At 41.0% G+C, this 20,784-nt stretch overlaps 1 protein-coding gene across 5 annotated transcripts in view; it reads right to left on the bottom strand.

Annotated features, from left to right (window-relative positions):
• Positions 1 to 20,784, bottom strand: part of SUSD4 (sushi domain containing 4) — a 166,165-nt gene that overhangs the window by 32,809 nt on the left and 112,572 nt on the right. For all 5 annotated transcript variants that reach the window (XM_042848574.2, XM_005289602.4, XM_042848575.2 and 2 more), the window contains exon 3: positions 6,860 to 7,072. In XM_042848574.2, the coding sequence (XP_042704508.2) occupies positions 6,860 to 7,072 (213 nt within the window). The remainder of the gene's footprint in view (positions 1 to 6,859; positions 7,073 to 20,784) is intronic.

Raw genomic sequence — 20,784 nt, 5'->3', positions numbered from 1 at the left:
ACAGGAGCAAACTATACAAAGAGATGAAATATGAAATTTTATTTTCAAAGCAGAGAAAATTGATCCTGTAACTATGATCTATTACAGTGACTTCGTTCCTATTATCCCAAATGATGGCTGCAGACTGAAACATTTTACTCAGATGGATGTTAGCAGAATACAGTGGCAGTTGCTCACTGTACCATTATTAGCCCACTACACCCTGGCTGGCTTAAATAAAAGAACAAACAGTTGTAGTCTTCCCCTCCATAAACTGGATGAGCTGCCACAGATTCCATTTCGAATAGCTGAAAGTAAGTGACCGAACTGAAAGACTTCTTCATCAGACAAAATAAAACGTGTTCCTGTCACTGCTTTTCTAGGCACTCTTCAGCAAATCCCCTGGAACGTGTAAACCACATCACATGTTGTAAGTGATCTTTTACCAGCATTATAGAGCAAAGAATTCTACTTGCATGCTCTGCTTAGATCTAATATGTCAATGTGAAAGCAGGGGAGCCCAAACCATTCTCTGAGAGACACCTTTGTGAACTTCCAGCAGCCCAATGGCTGTAAATGGAGCTCATCTTTCATACCGAGGTACATGTTTGTCTGTTCCATTCTGTTGTGACCCTGAAACATACGCGACCTCTTCTAAATTAAGATTTCAGGGATTATTTCTTAACTGCTTCCTGCTTCCAAGAACAGCACACAAAGGCAGCTCAGAGGGACGACAGGACATGCACACAACAATGAAGAAATCCAGTGCTCCAGGTATGTTACTGTACAGTTGCCCACCAGAGTGGCTTGTATTTTATCTATGCTGCAGTGCTTGTTAAGGGGCACGTATAGGTCTTCCAGGATTAGGAGGGAAATATGACAGGAACGGCATTATTAAGAACATGCTCAGTTTTGGGTTAACTGATCTTGACAGTGTTCTCTTAAAAACAAATATAAGGATCTATATTTTCCCATTAAGTTGTATTTTTGTAATTATGGAAAAACTTGGTCTGTGAGTGCTATAACATAAAGTTGGCAGAATTAGGCTGGTATGATAATTCTGTGGATGACAAAGAGATTATATTTCTGGAGACATCACAGGATTCCTGCTCTTTGTTAATTATTGTTACTAGTTGTATAATAACAGTGCCTAGAGGCTCCAACTGAGACTGGTGCCCTATAGAGGTAAGCACTGTACAGACAGACATTTTCTTCTTTAATGATATGCATAGAAATTTGGAGCAATTAGTGGTGAAGCAGGCTTTTAATATTTTAACATACATCACTGTAACCCATCAGAAGGTGAAATAATCTTTGTGTTACAAGCACTACTTGACTGTTTAAGACAGATGTTGATTGTTATATTTGCCACTATGCCTTATGTAAATTTCAGGTACTGCCATCTGGACCATTAAAATAGCTCTTTTTAATATGACCAACAGTGAGACAGTCCCGGACCTGATGAGCTTGCAATTTAAATAGACAAGACAGAAAAAAGATGGGAGGAAGAGCATATCATCATCTTTATTTCACATATGCGCTTAACTGGTTTTCTGAATCAGGGGCTTATTAGCAGGGGGATGAACTATATGATTTAAATCATTCTTTTCTATTGCTAAATCTATTTTTTTTTTGGTAGTACGGTATTTAGACCTCAATTCAGGAAAGCATCCCTAACCAGTAAAGTATTATGTTTAGCTGCTTTCCTGAATCAGGGCCTTACTCTTTTGGGTTCCAATCCAAAAAAGCACTTAAGCACATACTTAACTCTAAACATGAGTAGTCATGTGTTCACAGTGGCCTGGTCTACACTATGACTTTAATTCGGATTTAGCAGCGTTAAATCGAATTAACCCTGCACCCGTCCACACAACGAAGCCATTTATTTCGAAATAAAGGGCTCTTAAAATCGATTTCTGTACTTCACCCCGACGAGCGGAGTAGCACCAAAATCGATATTGTCATTTCGAATTAGGGTTAGTGTGGCCTCCATTCGATGGTATTGGCCTCCAGGAGCTATCCCACAGTGCACCACTGTGATCGCTCTGGACAGCAATCTAAACTCGGATGCACTGGCCAGGTAGACAGGAAAAGCCCCACAAACATTTGAATTTTATTTCCTGTTTGCCCAGCGTGGAGAGCACAGGTGACCACAGAGAGCTCATCAGCACAGGTAACCATGCAGGCCGATAATGAAAAAGAGCACCAGCATGGACCGTACGGGAGGTACTGGATCTGATCGCTATATGGAGAGAGGATTCAGTACTAGCAGAACTTTGTTCGAAAAGACGAAATGCCAAAACTTTTGAAAAAATCTCCAAAGACATGATGGAGAGAGGCCACAATAGGGACTCAGATCAGTGCTGCGTGAAAGTCAAGGAGCTCAGACAAGCCTATCAAAAAACAAAAGAGGCAAACGGTCGCTCCGGGTCAGAGCCACAGACATGCCACTTCTACGCTAAGCTGCATGCAGTTCTAGCGAGGGCCGCCACGACTACCCCACCTCTGACCGTAGCATCAGCTACACCTGAGGATTCTGCGGACGGGGAAGATGAGGAGGAGGAGGAGGAGCAGCTTGCGGAGAGCACCCAGCACTCCGTTCTCCCCAACAGCCAGGATCTTTTTCTCAGCCTGACTGAAGTACCCTCCCAAGCCAGTATCCAAGACCATGACCCCATGGAAGGGACCTCAGGTGAGTTTACCTTTTAAAATATAAAACTTGTTTTAAAAGCAAGCATTTTTAATGATTACTTTGCCCTGAGGACTTGGGATGCATTCGCGGCCAGTACAGCTACTGGAAAAGTCTGTTAACGTGCCTGGGGATGGAGCAGAAATCCTCCAGGGACATCTCCATGAAGCTCTCCTGGAGGTACTCCAAAAGCCTTGCCACAAGGTTTCTGGGCAGTGCAGCCTTATTCCGTCCTCCATGGTAGGACACTTGACCACGCCATGCTTGCAGCAAGTAATCTGGTATCATGGCATGACCAAGCTTGGCAGCGTATGGTCCCGGTGTTTGTTGGCATTCAAGCAACATCCATTCTTTATCTCGCTGTGTAATCCTCAGGAGAGTGATATCACTCATGGTAACCTGGTTGAAATACGGGAATTTAATTAAGGGGACAGAGGTGGCCATTCCTACTGGGCTGTTTGCCTGTGGCTAAAAAGAAATCCTTCCCTGCAGTTAGCCAAGCCCGGGGGGGGGGGGGGGGGGGGGAGAGAGGGGGAATTGGCCCAGAGCTTTTCGCGTTTGGCTAGCAGGGATCTTCCCTGATACCAGCCACGCGGTGGGGGGAGGGATAAAGCGATCATCCAGAGAATTGGATGGGGGAGGGGGTTAGTTTGTTTTCTACTGCTGAAGGTTAACAGGAAAACCGTAGCACTCAGCAGGCTTTGCTTGGTATGTGGGAAAGGAGGGCGCAGACTCCGAAAGACAATGGCTTACCATGGCCGCACGCAAGCCGAATTCTGTTGCCCGGACCTGCGTCTGTGATCTCTAGCAGCAAAGCCACAGGCACTCAATATTAAGAGGCAAAATGCGACCTTGCACAGAAATCACATGTGCTATGTAATGTGAATAGTGTTGGTCACTGTGAAAGAGTATAAGCATTGTTCTGCAAAATGTATCCTTTTAAAAAATTCTCTCCTTTTTTCCCTCCCTCCAGCAGCTGCAAATTTTTCAAGCCTCCCTCCTCCGTCCCGAAGGCTATCTCAGAAAAGGCGTTGGAAAAAGAAGACGCGAGACGAGATGTTCGCAGAAATCATGGAATCCACCCGCAGTGAAAGAGCTCATCTGAATGAGTGGAAGGACACGGTTTCAAAGTATAGGAAAGAAGCCAGTGAACGTGAGGACAGGAGGGACGCTCGAGATGAGAGGTGGCGGCAGGAAGATCAGAGGAGGCAGGATGCAATGCTGGGGCTGCTGCGTGAGCAAACAGACATGATCCAGCGTCTGGTGGAGCTTCAGGAACTGCAGCAGGATAACAGAGTGCCGCTATAGCCCCTGCATAACCCCCCCTCCCCATGTTCCATAGCCTCCTCACCCAGACGTGTAAGAACGCGGGGGGGGAACATTCTGTGTCCATGTTCATGTCCTCATCACGCTTGTCGCTGTGCTGCCGTCGCCGCCTCCTCCTCGCCTCGTTTTCTGGTCCTGGGTCAGCATAAACTGCACAAGAACGCACGAGGTGTTTACAATGTTCATGACTGCTGTCTTGAGCTGAGCGGGCTCCATGCTTGCCGTGGTATGGAGTCTGCAGTGTTCACCCAGGAAAAAAGGCGCGAAATGGTTGTCTGCCGTTGCTTTCATGGAGGGAGGGGTGAGGCTGTACCCAGAACCACCTGCGACAATGTTTTTTGCCCCATCAGGCACTGGGATCTCAACCCAGAATTCCAATGGGTGGGGAAGACTGCGGGAACTATGGGATAGCTATGGGATAACTACGCACAGTGCAACGCTCCAGAAATCGACGCTAGCCCCAGTACATGGTCGCACATTGCCGAATTAACGTGCTTAGTGTGGCCGCGTACATTCGACTTTATACAATCTGTTTCCAAAATTCGAATTATATAAATTCGGATTAATCCCGTAGCGTAGACATACCCAGTGAAGCTTATGCTTCAGTGTTTTGCTGGATTAAGGCCTTGACAGGCAATGTTATGTTATGCCCAATGGTGCAAGTTAATGATTGCCTCCGATGAGATTGTTGGGCACTCAGCCCATCACATTACCATCTCCCACACATGGAGTGAAATCTTGAGACCCTCCCCCGCAATGAAGTTAATGGGAGTTTTGCCATTGACTTCTATGGGGGCAGAATTTCATCCATGGATAATAATAAACTGTTTTTTGTATACACAATAAAAATGCATTAATGCTCAGTGTAACAGTTGCAACAAGTGATACATATATTGGCTCAGAGATATGCAGAACCCCCAAGCAAACACTTAGCAATGTCTAAAAGAAAATAAGATTTTACAAGAACTTGTCTTTTTCCCTTAGTTTTACTGCTAATTTTAAACATAATTGTTTCCATTGTCATTCAACTTTCATTTTTTCCATCAACACTTATTTGGCTAGAGAGTATGGATGTCAATGACAGGTGAATGGAATATGCAAGCGTGTGAATATTACACACATGTGTTGTTAAAATGTGGCTGATTTTTTTTTTGTAACTATTTTGCTGGTAATGAGACAGTGAGGTAAAAACAAAAAAGTTACTGCTATTTACTGTGCTATATCTACAAGATTATTTCTGCCACAGCATGAAATGTGCAAAACATTGTATAATAGAAGCGTCTCTTTCACAAACAGCAAAATGGAATTGAATTGTCCTGGGAAGATGGTAATTTCCTGCTTTGCCAATGGAATGAAAGAGCAAAACTCTCATGTCTCCCTGTTAAAAATTAAAACAAAACAAACAAGCAAAACTATTAATGAGATTTACTGAAAGAAAAAGTACCAGAAACAGACTGACTGCAAAAGGTTCAGTTATCATGATTCAGAAAGAACATGCCACCAGGATATAAATTTTACCATCCAAAACCATAGGCCTCTGTACTTTCCATGCTTAAAAGATTTGATTCATAACCACTGACAAAATATAAAAGGGGTTTTCTCTCATAATATATTTGCAGTTACTGTTCACTTTGGGCTAAGTCTTAGTCACATAGCCTTCAGTTGTTTCTTTTGAGTCAGATCTACATGTCTAGGTAATGGTATTTTATCTTCTTTTACATGAAGGGAGCCTTAGGAAATAAAATTTGACCCTGATCTCACTTAAGTCAATGGGTAATTTGCTACTGACTTTAATGGGGGCAAAAGCAGGCCCTAAAACACAACAGGTATACAGTTAGGTTTAAAAAAAAAAAAAAAAAAAAAAAAAAAAAAAAAACAGCAGAAGAAAAATTCTTCTCGGATACACAGGACTAGTTGTTCAGCTGGAGTAAATCAGCATGACTCACCACCTGAAGATCTGCCCCACAGTTTTTAATATAATAGAGAGATAACACTCCCAGCCAAATATTATTTATAAAGTTTCACAGAAGTAAAGCCTTCACACTAAATCCTGCTGACACTTTTTATGTCTCTTGATTATAGTATCTCTGCTGAACAAAAATAAATCCATTGTAGAAAGAAGTGATAGTTTTAATATACTTGGTGAAATGAATAGTATGTACTACTTGGACACATTTTTGGCCAGAATTAATGTTTGTGATTTGATAGTCTAATCCTGCTTCCATCTAACATCTTAGAAGAAAAAGTAGCAGTGTCTCAAATACTTAAAACCAGATACATTTTTAAACAGACCATATTTATATATAACAAAAATCAAGTTGGTTTTACCCCATGAATGTCTGAATTACTTAAAAGTAAACTTATACAGTACCAATAAACTACTGCTTGCTCTGCCTATTTCATCCTCTAATTAATTATGAACTACATACATGTAATAAATAATAATTGATTTAAACCTCTGATTAAAATTCATTTCTAATGATACCAAAGATGTATTATATTTTTATAGTAAGATATTACAGAAAGGATCACTAAGTGAACAGTAACGGTAATAATGTTTCTGTTATCAGTGGCAGTATTCTCTCTCTGTGTGTTTTGACAAAAGCAGTGATAAATCTATTTGTAATGGGACTTTATTACTTTTATGGCTAAGATTCATTTACTTCCCCTGTTCCTGCCTTGACAACACACACAGGCATATTCTAGCTAATTTATCTGGATAAAAACTTCTCAGAAATTAAAACACATATTGAATGTAATCCTATGAAACTGGTTCCAGGCTTTTGCACTCTGCAGGGAGACATAATGGTATGTATGTAAGTGATCACAATTGAGGTTTGTGAAATGTTTAAACAATTAACTTACCTTCTTGTAGGCACACAGGTTTATCACTTGGTTTCCAGCTCAAGGAGCCATTAAAATGTCTCACACAAATCTTTTTCGAAGGACCCTTAAGCCTGTATCCTTCTTGACAGTGAAGCCGGACTACAGCACTTTCAAAGAAAACACCTGCACTGGGTGTCTTGTAGCCATGTTCAGGGACTCCAGGATCAACACAAGCATGGAAGTCATCAAATCCTATGTGAACAAACATGTAAGTCAATTATGTTCATTTATTACTCAAATAATTGCAGTCTTCCTTTTTCTAGGATTCACCATGTTGACAGGCTCTGGAGAACAGCGACAGCCAGTGGAGGATAGTGACACAACAATCACCCACTGCAAGTCCGGTAGCGAACGGGAGCCCCTAAGCCTCCTACTAATGCCTGTCAGCAAGCTCATCACTAGGGGCATTCTAGGGCACCCTGTCCCCACTGGAAATGACTCACCCCCAATCTCCAGTAGGAAATTCCAGGTGCTGAGGTACTTTGCCCCTTCTCATAGCTCCAGCCTATTGAGCTAGAAGTAGAAGCGATGTCAGCCTAGCCACTCAATATCTAATCAAAGTCAATAAAGACCTGACCCACATGTCTGCAGGGAACAAAGCAGGGTAACATATCTGTAGCTCATCAAAGGAGCTGGGGGACCAGAGTGATTTGGAAGAGCCAAAAGAAAGCAGGGAGGAAGAAACAGAAAAAGAGAAGGGGGGGGGGGAGAATGGGAAGGGAGAGTGAAAGGGAAAGCATAGAGGGTATGAAGTCTAGCTGCGATCCAAGGAATCAGGTGCCAGTCTAGGAACTGAGCTGGTTGGGGGCAGGATGGGCATTCTGGGGAATGTCAGTACATAGGAAAAAGTGACTTTCTATGTTGGGTAAATGAGATCCCACAATGAAGCTGGCTTGTGGGTCAGTTCACATACTGGTAAAATCCTGGTTGAGGACCACTAGCAGGAGTTAACACCAGGAGGAATTACATTAAGACATTTGCTTTCAGAGAACTAACTAACTAACAAAACAGCCAGGAATCACATTTTTAAAACGAGCGTCTAGCGCTTTTTCAAGCTCACTACAATGTATGCAGAGTCTTACACTTTTTTGCCTTTTTTTTTTTTTTGCTGAAAAACAACTAAGGTTTAGTGTTGTACTGAATACATACAGCATATTGAAGAAGCAAACAGCTCTGCAACAAGATCAGCAGGGGGGCAATCAGCCAATGGGAGGGATGCTTGGAAAAAATTGCAAGCCATCAAACTATAGATTTAATGTTTTGATTTTAAAAGAAACGTATTGTAGGGCCTCAGTAATTTTCTGCCTCAAGTGCCTCCACTGTAGTGTCAGTCCAGGCTCCATGGCTGCTCTGAACTCCACCAGCTGATCACACCCCCAGGAGACACTCCCCTACTCCCAACAGACCCCATCTGCCAGGGGCTGCAGGAGGAATTGCGTAGGAGCTGGCTCTACTAGGTCTATACCCTTGGGGTTCTCCTGTGCCATGAGGAACCCCAGCTAGAGCGATGCAGCCAGTCTCCATTTCCTTTGCATTACTGGAGAAGCACAAGGGGAGCAGCACAGGCCACAGACTCACCCTACGTATTCCCATCCCCGGTTAGATGAAACTCATCCTGAGCATCAAAGAGTCACAAGAGCTTAAGTCTCATCTGTGATGATACTTGAAACAAATCCCCAATACACACAGTACAGACATCATACAACTCAGGACCTACTGCACAAAATATACATGCCTCCACCACTTTAACAAATGCGACGATTGTGCAGCCATGGATTCATTACACTGGGGGGGTTATACACACCTCATACAAGTCTTAGGAGGAGCGAGGGCATGGCAGGCTCAGGGGAGGGGGTGGGAAGGGGTGGAGTGGGGGCAGGACCTGGGGCAGAGCCAGGGGTTGAGCAGTGAGCACCCCCTGACACATTGGAAAGTTGGCGCCTGTAGTTCCAGCCCGGGAGTCAGTGCCTATACAAGGAGCCGCATATTAACTTCTGAAGAGCCGCATGTGGCCTCTATCTTAACCTATGTCCACCCCTCAGACACAATTTGTGTGTGAAGACTGTGCACACACTGCAATTTCCAGGAGGGAACTGGAACAGCAAGGAGAAGGTGGAATTATATTCCCTGAAACTTTCCCAAAAACCCCTGCTTCAAAGTGTTTCCCACAAGCTACAAGTAATATAGGCAGTATAGTCCACTTGCTGCTCTACAATATTTCAGGTTTCTTGTCAGTGGAGAAAGGAAGGGTGGGGGAATGGTACAGGGAGGAAACACTCAGACTGATTACCTATGCAATACAGAACAGGAGTACTTGTGGCACCTTAGAGACTAACAAATGTATTTGAGCATAAGCTTGCGTGGGCTACATCCCACTTCTTCGGATGCATAGAATACAGTAATTTATCTTGCAGTAGTTAAAAAAAAGATGATAAAAGCTGAACCCACAATTCTTTTCAGTAATTCCCCAAAATAGCCACAGCAGATTTGGGACAAACCTTGGCCCCACCTAAATCAGAGGGAAGTTACTTACATGTAATTCTGATTTTTGAAAATATGGAGCCAGATCCCAGTTAGCATCCCTTTATGCTGCTTCGAAGACACAAAGGGAGGTAGAAAACTGGTTTAAAACAGCAAAGCCAGTTCAATGCCACTTCTTCCTGCCTCCTCGCCCCACACAGGGAAGCAGGGAAGGAAGGCAGGCTCTGATTGGAGTGCATCACATTCTGTGGAGTCCCCCCCTCCACATCATGGCCCTAGGGGGCCATTACAAACTGCTACAAGTTAGAGCAACTCTGAGGCTACTTTGTGTTTTGACAAAGCTGCCCAGAAAGAGACGGTGTAACCCTCCTTTCCACCCCACCACACCCCCACCCCCCGCACCAGATATACCAAGTATTGTTCCAGGGCAGCTGAAGATTTAGCCCATCATCATGAGTAATTCTCAAAACAAACCTGGTACAAAACCCAAAAGTGAGAATCCAATAATGAAAAATAGGAGTGTGTCTGGTATCTTTGACTGGACTAGGATTTGACCCTTTCTCTCTTTTCATAACTTCATTTATAGTCTGGGGGCCCAAACGGAAAACGCTGTCTGAATTTGAGATTCATTGCATTTCCCTACATTTTTATGAAGGAATTAACCTCGGGAGTGATTTTACAGGGGGATGGTATATTATGCAGTGGTTGCTTTGAGAATTATGGATGTTTTTGTAAATCATGTTTGTGACGGTTTCATAATCATATCACTATGATGAATATGGGGTGCAGAGTGTCACAATGTCAAGCTGTTTTCTGAAATTTCTTTAAAAAGTCAAAGTAATGACTGTCCTTTATCATGGGTATAACATTGGGGTCCTCTTATGCTGATTTCATTACGGCAAATTTACTCTAGATATTTTCTCTGCTCCCACTCTGCCCCTTCAACCAAGGCCCAGCCCTTGCTCCGCTTCTTCCTGTCCCCGCTCTGCCCTCCTCCACCGAGGCCCCACCATCGCTCCGCCTCTTCCTGTCCCTGCTCTGCCCTCCTCCACCGAGACCCTGCCCTCACTCTGCCCCCTCCCCCTTACATTTCCAAAATTTGCCAAAAATTTCCCACTTGGCATCCCAGACTAATTAGTTAAGCTTCATTCTATGCTGTTGTATAGAAGGAGCACAAATGTATGTCTCGGATACAATATATAACGTTCCAATATTTCATGTCTTTTTTTCCTCTTACTATATTGTGTCACTTTTTCATCTAAGCTAACTTATTAATAACAGCCACTGTGAAATTACTCTGTCCCATCATAAAAATGAAATGAACACCAATCTCATCATACGGAATCAACATCTTTGCTTTGTGACAGGTTTAAATAAATGTGTTAGTCTCCAAGGTGCCACAAGTACTAGCTCAGTGGTTTGAGCATTGACAAGTACTACTAGTTATTTTATCTTTGCCTTGATCACTTTAGAGTATGATGAAACTGGGCAAGAGTTTTCAGCATGAACCAAAAGATAAATCTTTGAAAAGAACGACAAAGATGCTCCAAGTATGAAAAACAATTATTTTGGTTATAACAGAAAAGTCTTAGATACACTCTTCGCTGCTAGCCAATAGAGTAAAAATCACTTCAGAACCAGGGATGGCTCCATTCCTTTGCAAACTGTTAGATGAGTCCCTGGAAAGAAAAGGAATATAACCTTTATTTTGTTTACTGGAGTTTTTCTTGCTATGTTGAACTGGCTGTGACCCACCATCATAGGGGGGGAAATTGCAATGTCCAATACTTATTATATGATTGTAAAGTATCAGAGGGGTAGCCGTGTTAGTCTGAATCTGTAAAAAGCAACAGAGGGTCCTGTGGCACCTTTGAGACTAACAGAAGTATTGGGAGCATAAGCTTTCGTGGGTAAGAACCTCACTTCTTCAGATGCAAGTAATGGAAATCTCCAGAGACAGGTATAAATCAGTATGGAGATAACAAGGTTAGTGCAATCAGGGAGGGTGAGGTGCTCTGCTAGCAGTTGAGGTGTGAACACCAAGGGAGGAGAAACTGCTTCCGTAGTTGGATAGCCATTCACAGTCTTTGTTTAATCCTGATCTGATGGTGTCAAATTTGCAAATGAACTGGAGCTCAGCAGTTTCTCTTTGGAGTCTGGTCCTGAAGTTTTTTTTGCTGTAAGATGGCTACCTTTACATCTGCTATTGTGTGGCCAGGGAGGTTGAAGTGTTCTCCTACAGGTTTTTGTATATTGCCATTCCTGATATCTGATTTGTGTCCATTTATCCTCTTGCGTAGTGACTGTCCAGTTTGGCCAATGTACATAGCAGAGGGGCATTGCTGGCATATGATGGCATATATAACATTGGTGGACATGCAGGTGAATGAGCCGGTGATGTTGTAGCTGATCTGGTTAGGTCCTGTGATGGTGTTGCTGGTGTAGATATGTGGGCAGAGTTGGCATCGAGGTTTGTTGCATGGGTTGGTTCCTGAGTTAGAGTTGTTATGGTGCGGTGCGTGGTTGCTGGTGAGAATATGCTTAAGGTTGGCAGGTTGTCTGTGGGCGAGGACTGGCCTGCCTCCCAAGGTCTGTGAAAGTGAGGGATCATTGTCCAGGATGGGTTGTAGATCACTGGCGTAGCCGTCGGTGGGTTTTCGGTATAGGGTGGTGTTAATGTGGCCATCACTTATTTGTACGGTGGTGTCTAGGAAGTGGACCTCCCGTGTAGATTGGTCCAGGTTGAGGTTGATGGTGGGGACCGCTACACCTACCTTCATGCCTCCAGCTTCCACCCCGGTCACACCACACGATCCATCGTCTACAGCCTAGCACTGAGGTACAATCGCATCTGCTCCAACCCCTAAGACAGAGACCAACACCTACAAGATCTTCACCAAGCATTCTCAAAACTACGATACCCACACAAGGAAATAAAGAAACAAATCAACAGAGCCAGACGTGTACCCAGAAGCCTCCTGCTACAAGACAGGCCCAGAAGAGAAACCAACAGAACTCCACTGGCCATCACCTACAGTCCTCAGCTTAAACCTCTCCAACGCATCATCAGTGATCTACAACCTCACCCTCCCTGATTGCACTAACCTTGTTATCTCCATACTGATTTATACCTGCCTCTGGAGATTTCCATTACTTGCATCTGAAGAAGTGAGGTTCTTATCCACGAAAGCTTATGCTCCCAATACTTCTGTTAGTCTCAAAGGTGCCACAGGACCCTCTGTTGCTTTTCATATGATTGTAAGATGCAGAGCCAGATTCTGATCTCAATTACCTCAGGGTATCTCCACCGGTTATTTGGGAAATCCAAAGGATAAACAGTAAAGTTGCATCATCAATAATGATGTTAAATGTTGTTATTATTCTGATTTAAACCCACAGAAGTAAAGACCGCAGAATTAAGAATGAAATTCTACCCACCCTTCACTATCAGGATCAAAACTTCATCCTTTATCCAACTTGTTAGGTCTATGTACTGATGCACCTCTGGGCCTATCTTGTAGAGTTATGTATAATAACTAGGGCTGTCAACAGATAAAAAAAATTAATTGTGATTAATCATGCTATTAAACAATAATAGAATACCATTTATTTAAATTTTTTGGATGTTTTCTACATTTTCAAATATATTGATTTCAATTACAACAGAACACAAATTGTACAGTGCTCACTTTATTTTTTATTGCAAATATTTGCACTGTATAAAACAAAAGAAATAGTATTTTTCAATCCACCTGATACAGTACTGTAGTGCAATCTCTATCATAAAAATTGAATTTAAAAATGCAGATTTATGTACCAAAAAATAACTGCATTAAAAAATAAATCAATGTAAAACTTTAGAACCTACAAGTCCACTCAGTCCAACTTCAGCCAATCACTCAGACAAACAAGTTTGGTTACCATTTGCAGGAGATAATGCTTCCTGGTTCTTGTTTACAATGTCATCTGAAAGTGAGAACAGGCATTCTCATGGCACTGTTGTAGCTAGCATTGCAATATATTTACGTGCCAGATGCACTGAAGATTCATATCTCCCTTCATGCTTCAACCACCATTCCAGGGGATGTGTGTCCATGCTGCTGACGGGTTCTGCTCGATAATGATCCAGAGCAAAGCCGACCGATGCATGTTCATTTTCATCATCTGAGTCAGATGCCACCAGCAGAAGGTTGATTTTCTTTTTTGGTGGTTTGGATTCTGTAGTTCCGCATCTGAGTGTTGCTCTTTTAAGACTTCGGAAAGCATGCTTCACACCTTGTCCCTCTCAGATTTTGGAAGGCACTTCAGATTCTTAAACCTTGGGACTAGTGCTGTAGCTATTTTTAGAAATCTCACATTGGTATCTTCTTTGTTTTTTGTCAAATCTGCTGTGAAAGTGTTCTTAAATGAACACCATCCAAGATGGCTATAACATGAAATATATGGCAGAATGCAGGTAAAACAGAACAGGAGACATACAATTCTCCCCCAAGGAGTTCAGTCACAAATTTAATTAAGACTTTTTTTTTTAAATGAGCATTATCAGCATGCAAGCATGTCCTCTGGAATGGTGGCCAAAGCATGAAGTAGCATACGAATGTTTAGCACATCTGGCACATAAATACCTTGCAATGTTGGCTACAAAAGTGCCATGCAAATAACTATTCTCACTTTCAGGTGACATTGTAAATAAGAAGCAGCATCTCCCATAAATGTAAACAAACTTGTCTGTCTTAGCGATTGGCTGAAAAAGAAGTAGGACTGAGTGGACTTGTAGGCTCTAAAGTTTTACATTATTTTGTTTTTGAGTGCAGTTATGAAACAAAAATAAATCTACATTTGTAAGTTACTCTGTCATAAATAGATTGCACTGCATTACTTGTATGAGGTGAACTGAAAAGTACTATCATTTTTATAGTGCAAATAATTGTAATAAAAATAATATAAAGTGAGCACTATACAATACAGAATATGAAGTGTAATGGACATCAATATATTTGAAAATGTAGAAAAGCACACAAAATATTTAATAAATTTCAATTGGCATTCTGTTGTTTAACAGTGCAATTAATCGTGATTAATTGTTTGAGTTAATCAGGTGAGTTCACTGTGATTAACCGACAGCCCTAGTAATAACACATTCTGCTGTAGCTCAGGAGTGAGGAAGTTACGTGGCAGCAATAAGATGTGTCCCTGATGCAGAAGGGGGTTTTGCTATAGGCTCCACTTTACTACTGGACCAAACTGTGGTCATAGAGATATAGCAGTTCTCCCAACATGGATAAGACAGCATGTTCAAGAGAGCATTTTATTCAGGTTCATTCTATCTAAATTACTTTTTATTGTCAGTGTAAAAATATGATGAAAAATCAATCAGAAAACTAAAAAGCAGGGCTCTGTTTTGGGTAGATAATGAACCATTATAATCCATTTGAAATGACTGTACTACTGAAATTCTACATTTTAAATTGTCTGTTATATAATGAATCATTTTGTTCATGATGAAAAGCCTGAAAAATCAGAAGCCAATTATCTCTCAGAAGTCTGGAGGTTTCCAAACCAAGTTCAATTTTGAACCAGAATTTTAGCTACCCACAAAATTGCTCACCTTCTGGAAATCCCTCTGCCAGATATTGTCAGGACACCTCGGAGTAGGTTTTGCTCCATGTTTTAAAGCTTTTTATAGGGCCAACCCTAATAAAACCCTCCTTAACATAGGCCTCTCTATTCACGGGCAATTGCTTCCTAATGCAGACTTTAATGAGGCCTGTAAAAATGGCAGATTACTCCTTGATAAAAATAAATGTAGCACATGTCCCCACAGGAGTAAACTATTAGGATATCCTGGGACATTTAATCTAGGATTGTCAACAGTCCCTTATCACAATAATATTATTAGGGCTGTCGATTAATCACTGTTAACTCATGCGATTAACTCAAAAAATTAATCGCGATTAATCCCAGTTTTAATCACACGGTTAAACAATAGGATACCAATGGAAATTTATTAAATATTTTGGATGTTTTTCTACATTTTAATATATATTGTATTTGGTGTTGTAATTGAAAGCAAAGTGTATATTTTTTTTATTACAAATATTTGCACTGTAAAAATGATAAACAAAAGAAATAGTATTTTTCAATTCATCTCATACAAGTACTGTAGTGCAATCTCTTTGTTGTGAAAGTACAATTTACAAATGTGGATTTTTTTGTTACATAACTGCGCTCAAAAACAAAACAATGTGAAACTTCAGAGCCTACAAGTCCCCTCAGTCCTATTTCTTGTTCAGCCAATCGCTAAGACAAACAATTTTGTTTATATTTACAGGAGATAATGCTGCCCTCTTATTTACAATGTCACCAAAAAGTGAGAACAGGCATTTGCATGGCACTCTTGTAGTTGGCATTGCAAGGTATTTACGTGTCAGATATGCTAAACATTCATATGCCCTTTCATGCATCGGCCACCATTCCAGAGGACGTGCTTCCATAGTGATGACGCTCACTAAAAAAAATAATGCATTAATTACATTTGTGACTGAACTCCTTGGGGGAGAATTGTATGTCCCCTGCTCTGTTTTACCCACATTCTGACATATATATTTCATGTTATAGGAGTCTTGGATGATGACCCAGCATATGTTGTGCGTTTTAAGAACACTTTTACTGCAGATTTCACAAAACGCAAAGAAGGTAGCTATGTGAGATTTGTAAAGGTGGGTCGAGTGCTGTAGATAAGGTTTAAGAATCTGAGGTGCCTTCCAAAATCTGAGAGGTATGAGGTGTGGAGCGTGCTTTCAGAAGTCTTAAAAGAGTAACACTCCAATACAGAAACTACAGAACCCCAACCACCAAAAAAGAAAATCAATCTTCTGCTGGTGACCTCTGACTCAGATGATGAAAATAAACATGTGTCGGTCCACACTGCTTTGGATCATTATTGAGCAGAACCCATCATGGATGCATGTCCCCTGGAATGGTGGCTGAAGCATGAAGGGACACATGAACCTTTAGTGCATCTGGCACGTAAATATCTTGTGACGCCGGCTACAGCAGTGCCATGCGAATGCCTGTTCTCACTTTCAGTTGACATTGTAAATAAGAAGTTGGCAGCATTATCTCCTGCAAATGTAAACAAACTTGTTTGTCTGAGCAATTGGCTGAACAAGAAGTAGGACTGAGTAGATTTGCCGGCTCTAAAATTTTACATTGTTTTATTTTTGAATGTAGGGGTTTTTTGGTAAACAATTCTACATCCGTAAATTCAACTTTCATGATAAAGACTTTGCACTACCGTACTTGCTTGAGGTGAATTGAAAAATACTATTTCTTTTGTTTTTTACAGTGCAAATACTTGTAATCAAAAATAAATATAAATTGAGCACTGTACACTTTGTATTGTGTTATAATTGAAATCAATATATTTGAAAATGTAGAAAACAACCAAAAATATTTAAATAAATGGTATTCTCTTATTGTTTAACAGTGCGATTAAACTCAATTTTTTAATTGTGTAATTGCAATTAATTTTTTAATCGCTTGACAGCCCTAAATATTATTTTATCTCTGTACAAGCTGCTGAGTGCTGCATAAAGCAGAAATAAATACCCATTGTGAATGTGAGTACTGCTTGTTATTATTGATGATGATGATGATGATATGGGGAGAAGAGGTGGGATGGGTTGCTAAGAAAACAGTTCCTTATTTTTGAAATATAATGTTGGCAACCCTAATTTTATCTCAACTGCTGGGAACATTCCAGGTAGCACCCAAGTACTTGCTTAAGTTTGGGAGCAAAATCAAGAATAAATCTGTGATCAAAGAAAATTATTTTCAACATGGCTGAATTTTAGATAAGACCTAAAATGTCAGATGTCTAAAGAATGTTTCCTCACACTTCATCTCATCCTTCTTTTCTGAATGTTCCTTTCTGCATGCACCCTTCCTCATCTGGTTTCTTCCATCTTCTCCCCTCCCATTTTCCACAGCTCTAAATTAGAGTCCAACTCCCATCTCAGGAACTCAAGATTTCCAAATCATGCTACTGGTGAGCTGATTTCTAATCTTTGGGATTTCTTCCCCTCCAAACCTCTGTGTAATATTCCATTGTTAAACATCTGCTGCATGTCATCCCAAAGGTGGCTGCATTTCAGTGCTGGATGAAGCAATCCCTTGTCACAGCCTGTATTTCAATTTTTTATGATTTTAGAGGGATTGAAGGGTGCTATGTAAATGTGCGGTATTGTTAAAGTTATAATGTATTTGCAGCGTTTCTCTTTGGCTGTAACATTATGTTGGAGTGTGGGTCTCCCTCAACCCAGTATGTTAGTCTTTGGGCTTACCAAATTGACGGGTCTTTTCTCTGTCTTTCTACAGTGTCAGGAAGCAGAGACTTTGTGGCTTACAGGGGGACTGGATCCCCAGCTCACACTTCTCAAAAGCAATCTGTGTGTGCTGCAGCATTACCTTAAGTCAAACCACAAGAAGAGGCCACAAGTGCAAACATGCAGAGGGCTCTTTTTTCTTCTTCTTCTTCTTCTTCTTCTTCTTCTTCTTCGCAGGAGACAAATGTCATTTCTGTCCCTTAAACAATCAATACCCTAAGTGCCTCTGTTTTAACCACACAGAGTTCTGTGCCTGTGGCTACTTATGCTTCTTCGTAATCAGTGACGTTAACTGAAGCATCTGCTTACCGCTACAGAAAAAGAAGGATCTGCTTATAGCATCTTCCCTTGAAAGAAGTGAAATGAATTATAAACCTGTAATTTCATTAGTGAAATCCCTGCTAAAATGTAGCCGCTCTTTAATCCCTTAAATCACTATTACTTGGGCTTCTTCAAGGCTTCAGCAGCTCTGTGAAACCCAGCCCTGCTTAAGACACAATTCCCAATCTCATTTGCTATTCTTCCAGAGTGCATCCCAGCTCACAACACTGTTGGGGGCTCCTGCTTCTCACACTGTACAACCATATCGAGAATAGCATAACAATGCACTGAGAGAAAGGCAGGTGTTCCAATTACTATGCAGGAGAAGCAGAATAGCAAACACACACTCCGGGGGGTGGAGAGTTGGCTTAAACCACAAACTGATCCATAAAACCAAGAACATTATTAAGCAACAATTTCCTTCACATAACCCGACAAGTGGGGTGGCAGAGAAATAAAGAACCACTGTGCACTGCAATCCACAGGCACCAAAACCTCCCAAGCACAACACAAAAAGAAGATACAAGAACTGCAGAAGTGAGGCAATAAGAGAATGTTTGATCCTTAAATGGACTGGGGATACATTAATAATTAGGGTTGTCAGTTAATTGCAGTTAACTCAAGCGATTAATGAAAAAAATTAATGGCGATAAAAAAAATTAATCGCACTGTTAAACAACAGAATACCAATTGAAATTTATTAAATAAATATTTTTGGGTGTTTTTCTACATTTTCAAATATATCGATTTCAATTACAACACAATACAAAGTGTACAGTGCTCACTTTATATTATTTTTATTACATATATTTGCACTGTAAAAATGATAAAAGAAATAGTATTTTTCAATTCACCTCATACAAGTACTGTAGTGTGATTTCTTTGTCATGAAAGTGCAACTTACAAATGTAGGTTTTTTTGTTACATGACTGCACTCAAAAACAAAACAATGTAAAATTTTAGAGTCTACAAGTCCACTCAGTCCTACTTCTTGTTCAGCTAAGAGAAACAAGTTTGTTTACATTTACAGGAGATAATGCTGCTCACTTCTTAATTTCAATGTCACCTGAAAGTGAAAACAGGCATTCACATGGCACTGCTGTAGCTGGCCTTGCAAGATATTTATGTGCCAGATGCCCTAAAGATTCATATTCCTCCTCATGCTTTTACCATCATTCCAGAGGATATGCTTCCATGCTGATGACGCTCGTTAAAAAAATGTGTTAATTAAATTTAATTAATTAAATTTGTGACTGAACTCCTTGGGGGAGTTCAGCCCATTTTACTCGCATTCAGCCATATATTTCATGTTCATACATTTCAGTCTCAGATGATGATCCAGCACATGTTGTTCATTTTAAGAACACTTCTTTGCATTTTGTCAGATTTGCAGTGAAGATACCAATGTGAAATTTCTAAAGATAGCTACAGCATTCGACCCAAGGTTTAAGAATCTGAAGTGCCTTCCAAAACCTGAGAGGGACGAGGTGTGGAGCATGCTTTCAGAAGTCTTAAAAGAGCAACAGTCTGATGCGGAAACTACAGAACCCAGACCACTGAAAAAGAAAATCAACCTTCTGCTGGTAGCATCCGCTTCAGATGATGAAAATGAACATGCATCTGTCTGCACTGCTTCAGATAGTTATCGAGCAGAACCAGTCATCAGCCTGGACGCATGTCCTCTGGAATGGTGGTTGAAGCAGCGAGGGACATATGAATCTTTAGCGCATGTAAGCATCTTGCAACGCTGGCTACAACAGTGCCATGCGAACACCTGTTCTCACTTCCAGTGACATTGTAAACAAGAAGCAGGCAGCATTATCTCCTGCAAATGTAAACAAACTTGTTTGTCTAAGCAATTGGCTGAACAAGAAGTAGGACTCACTGGACTTATAGTCTCTAAAATTTTACATTGTATTTTTGTACATCATTCTACATTTGTAAGTTCAACTTTCACGATAAAGAGTGCACCGCAGTACTTGTAATGGGGGAACTGAAAAATACTATTTAATTTGTTTTTTTACAGTGCAAATACTTGTAATAAAAAATAAATATAAAGTGAACACAGTACACTTTGTATTCTGTGTAGTAATAGAAATCAATATATTTTAAAATGTAGACAACATCCACAAATATTTAAATAAATGGTATTCTATTATTGTTCAACAGTGCATTTAATTGTGGTTAATTTCTGTAATCGCTGACAGCACTAATAATCATATATTCATAATATGAAGCAGTATAAATTGGTTTAAAGGTGGCAAACAGAAAGGTAATAATGAATTCATGTAGGATAGGTCCATCAATTTCTATTCACCAATATGGTCAGAGACACAACCCCATGGTCTGGTGTCCCTAAACCTCTGCCTGCCAGAAGCTGGTCCTGGACAACAGGGGATGGATCACTCGATAATTGCCCTGCTCTGGTCATTCCCTCTGAAGCATCTGGCACTGGGCATTGTCAGAAGACAGGATACTGGGCTAGATGGACCATTGGTCTGACCCAGTATGGCCATTCTTATGTAATTTTATTAGCAACCCTTTTGTTTGAGAAATCACAGAACTCTTTACAAGTCAGGTAAGACTGATCATTTCCACTCTGGGAGATGGAGAAACTGAGAGGACCGCTAGCCCAGTGTCACACAGCAAGTCCGTGGCAGAGCTGGGAATGGAGCCAAGGTCTTCTGCTTACATCCTGCTGCTTTGCTTTCCTCC

The sequence above is a fragment of the Chrysemys picta genome, chromosome 3 (assembly GCF_011386835.1).
Source record: "Chrysemys picta bellii isolate R12L10 chromosome 3, ASM1138683v2, whole genome shotgun sequence".
Taxonomy (NCBI): Eukaryota; Metazoa; Chordata; order Testudines; family Emydidae; genus Chrysemys; species Chrysemys picta.
This window is presented reverse-complemented; position numbering and strand designations above follow the sequence as displayed.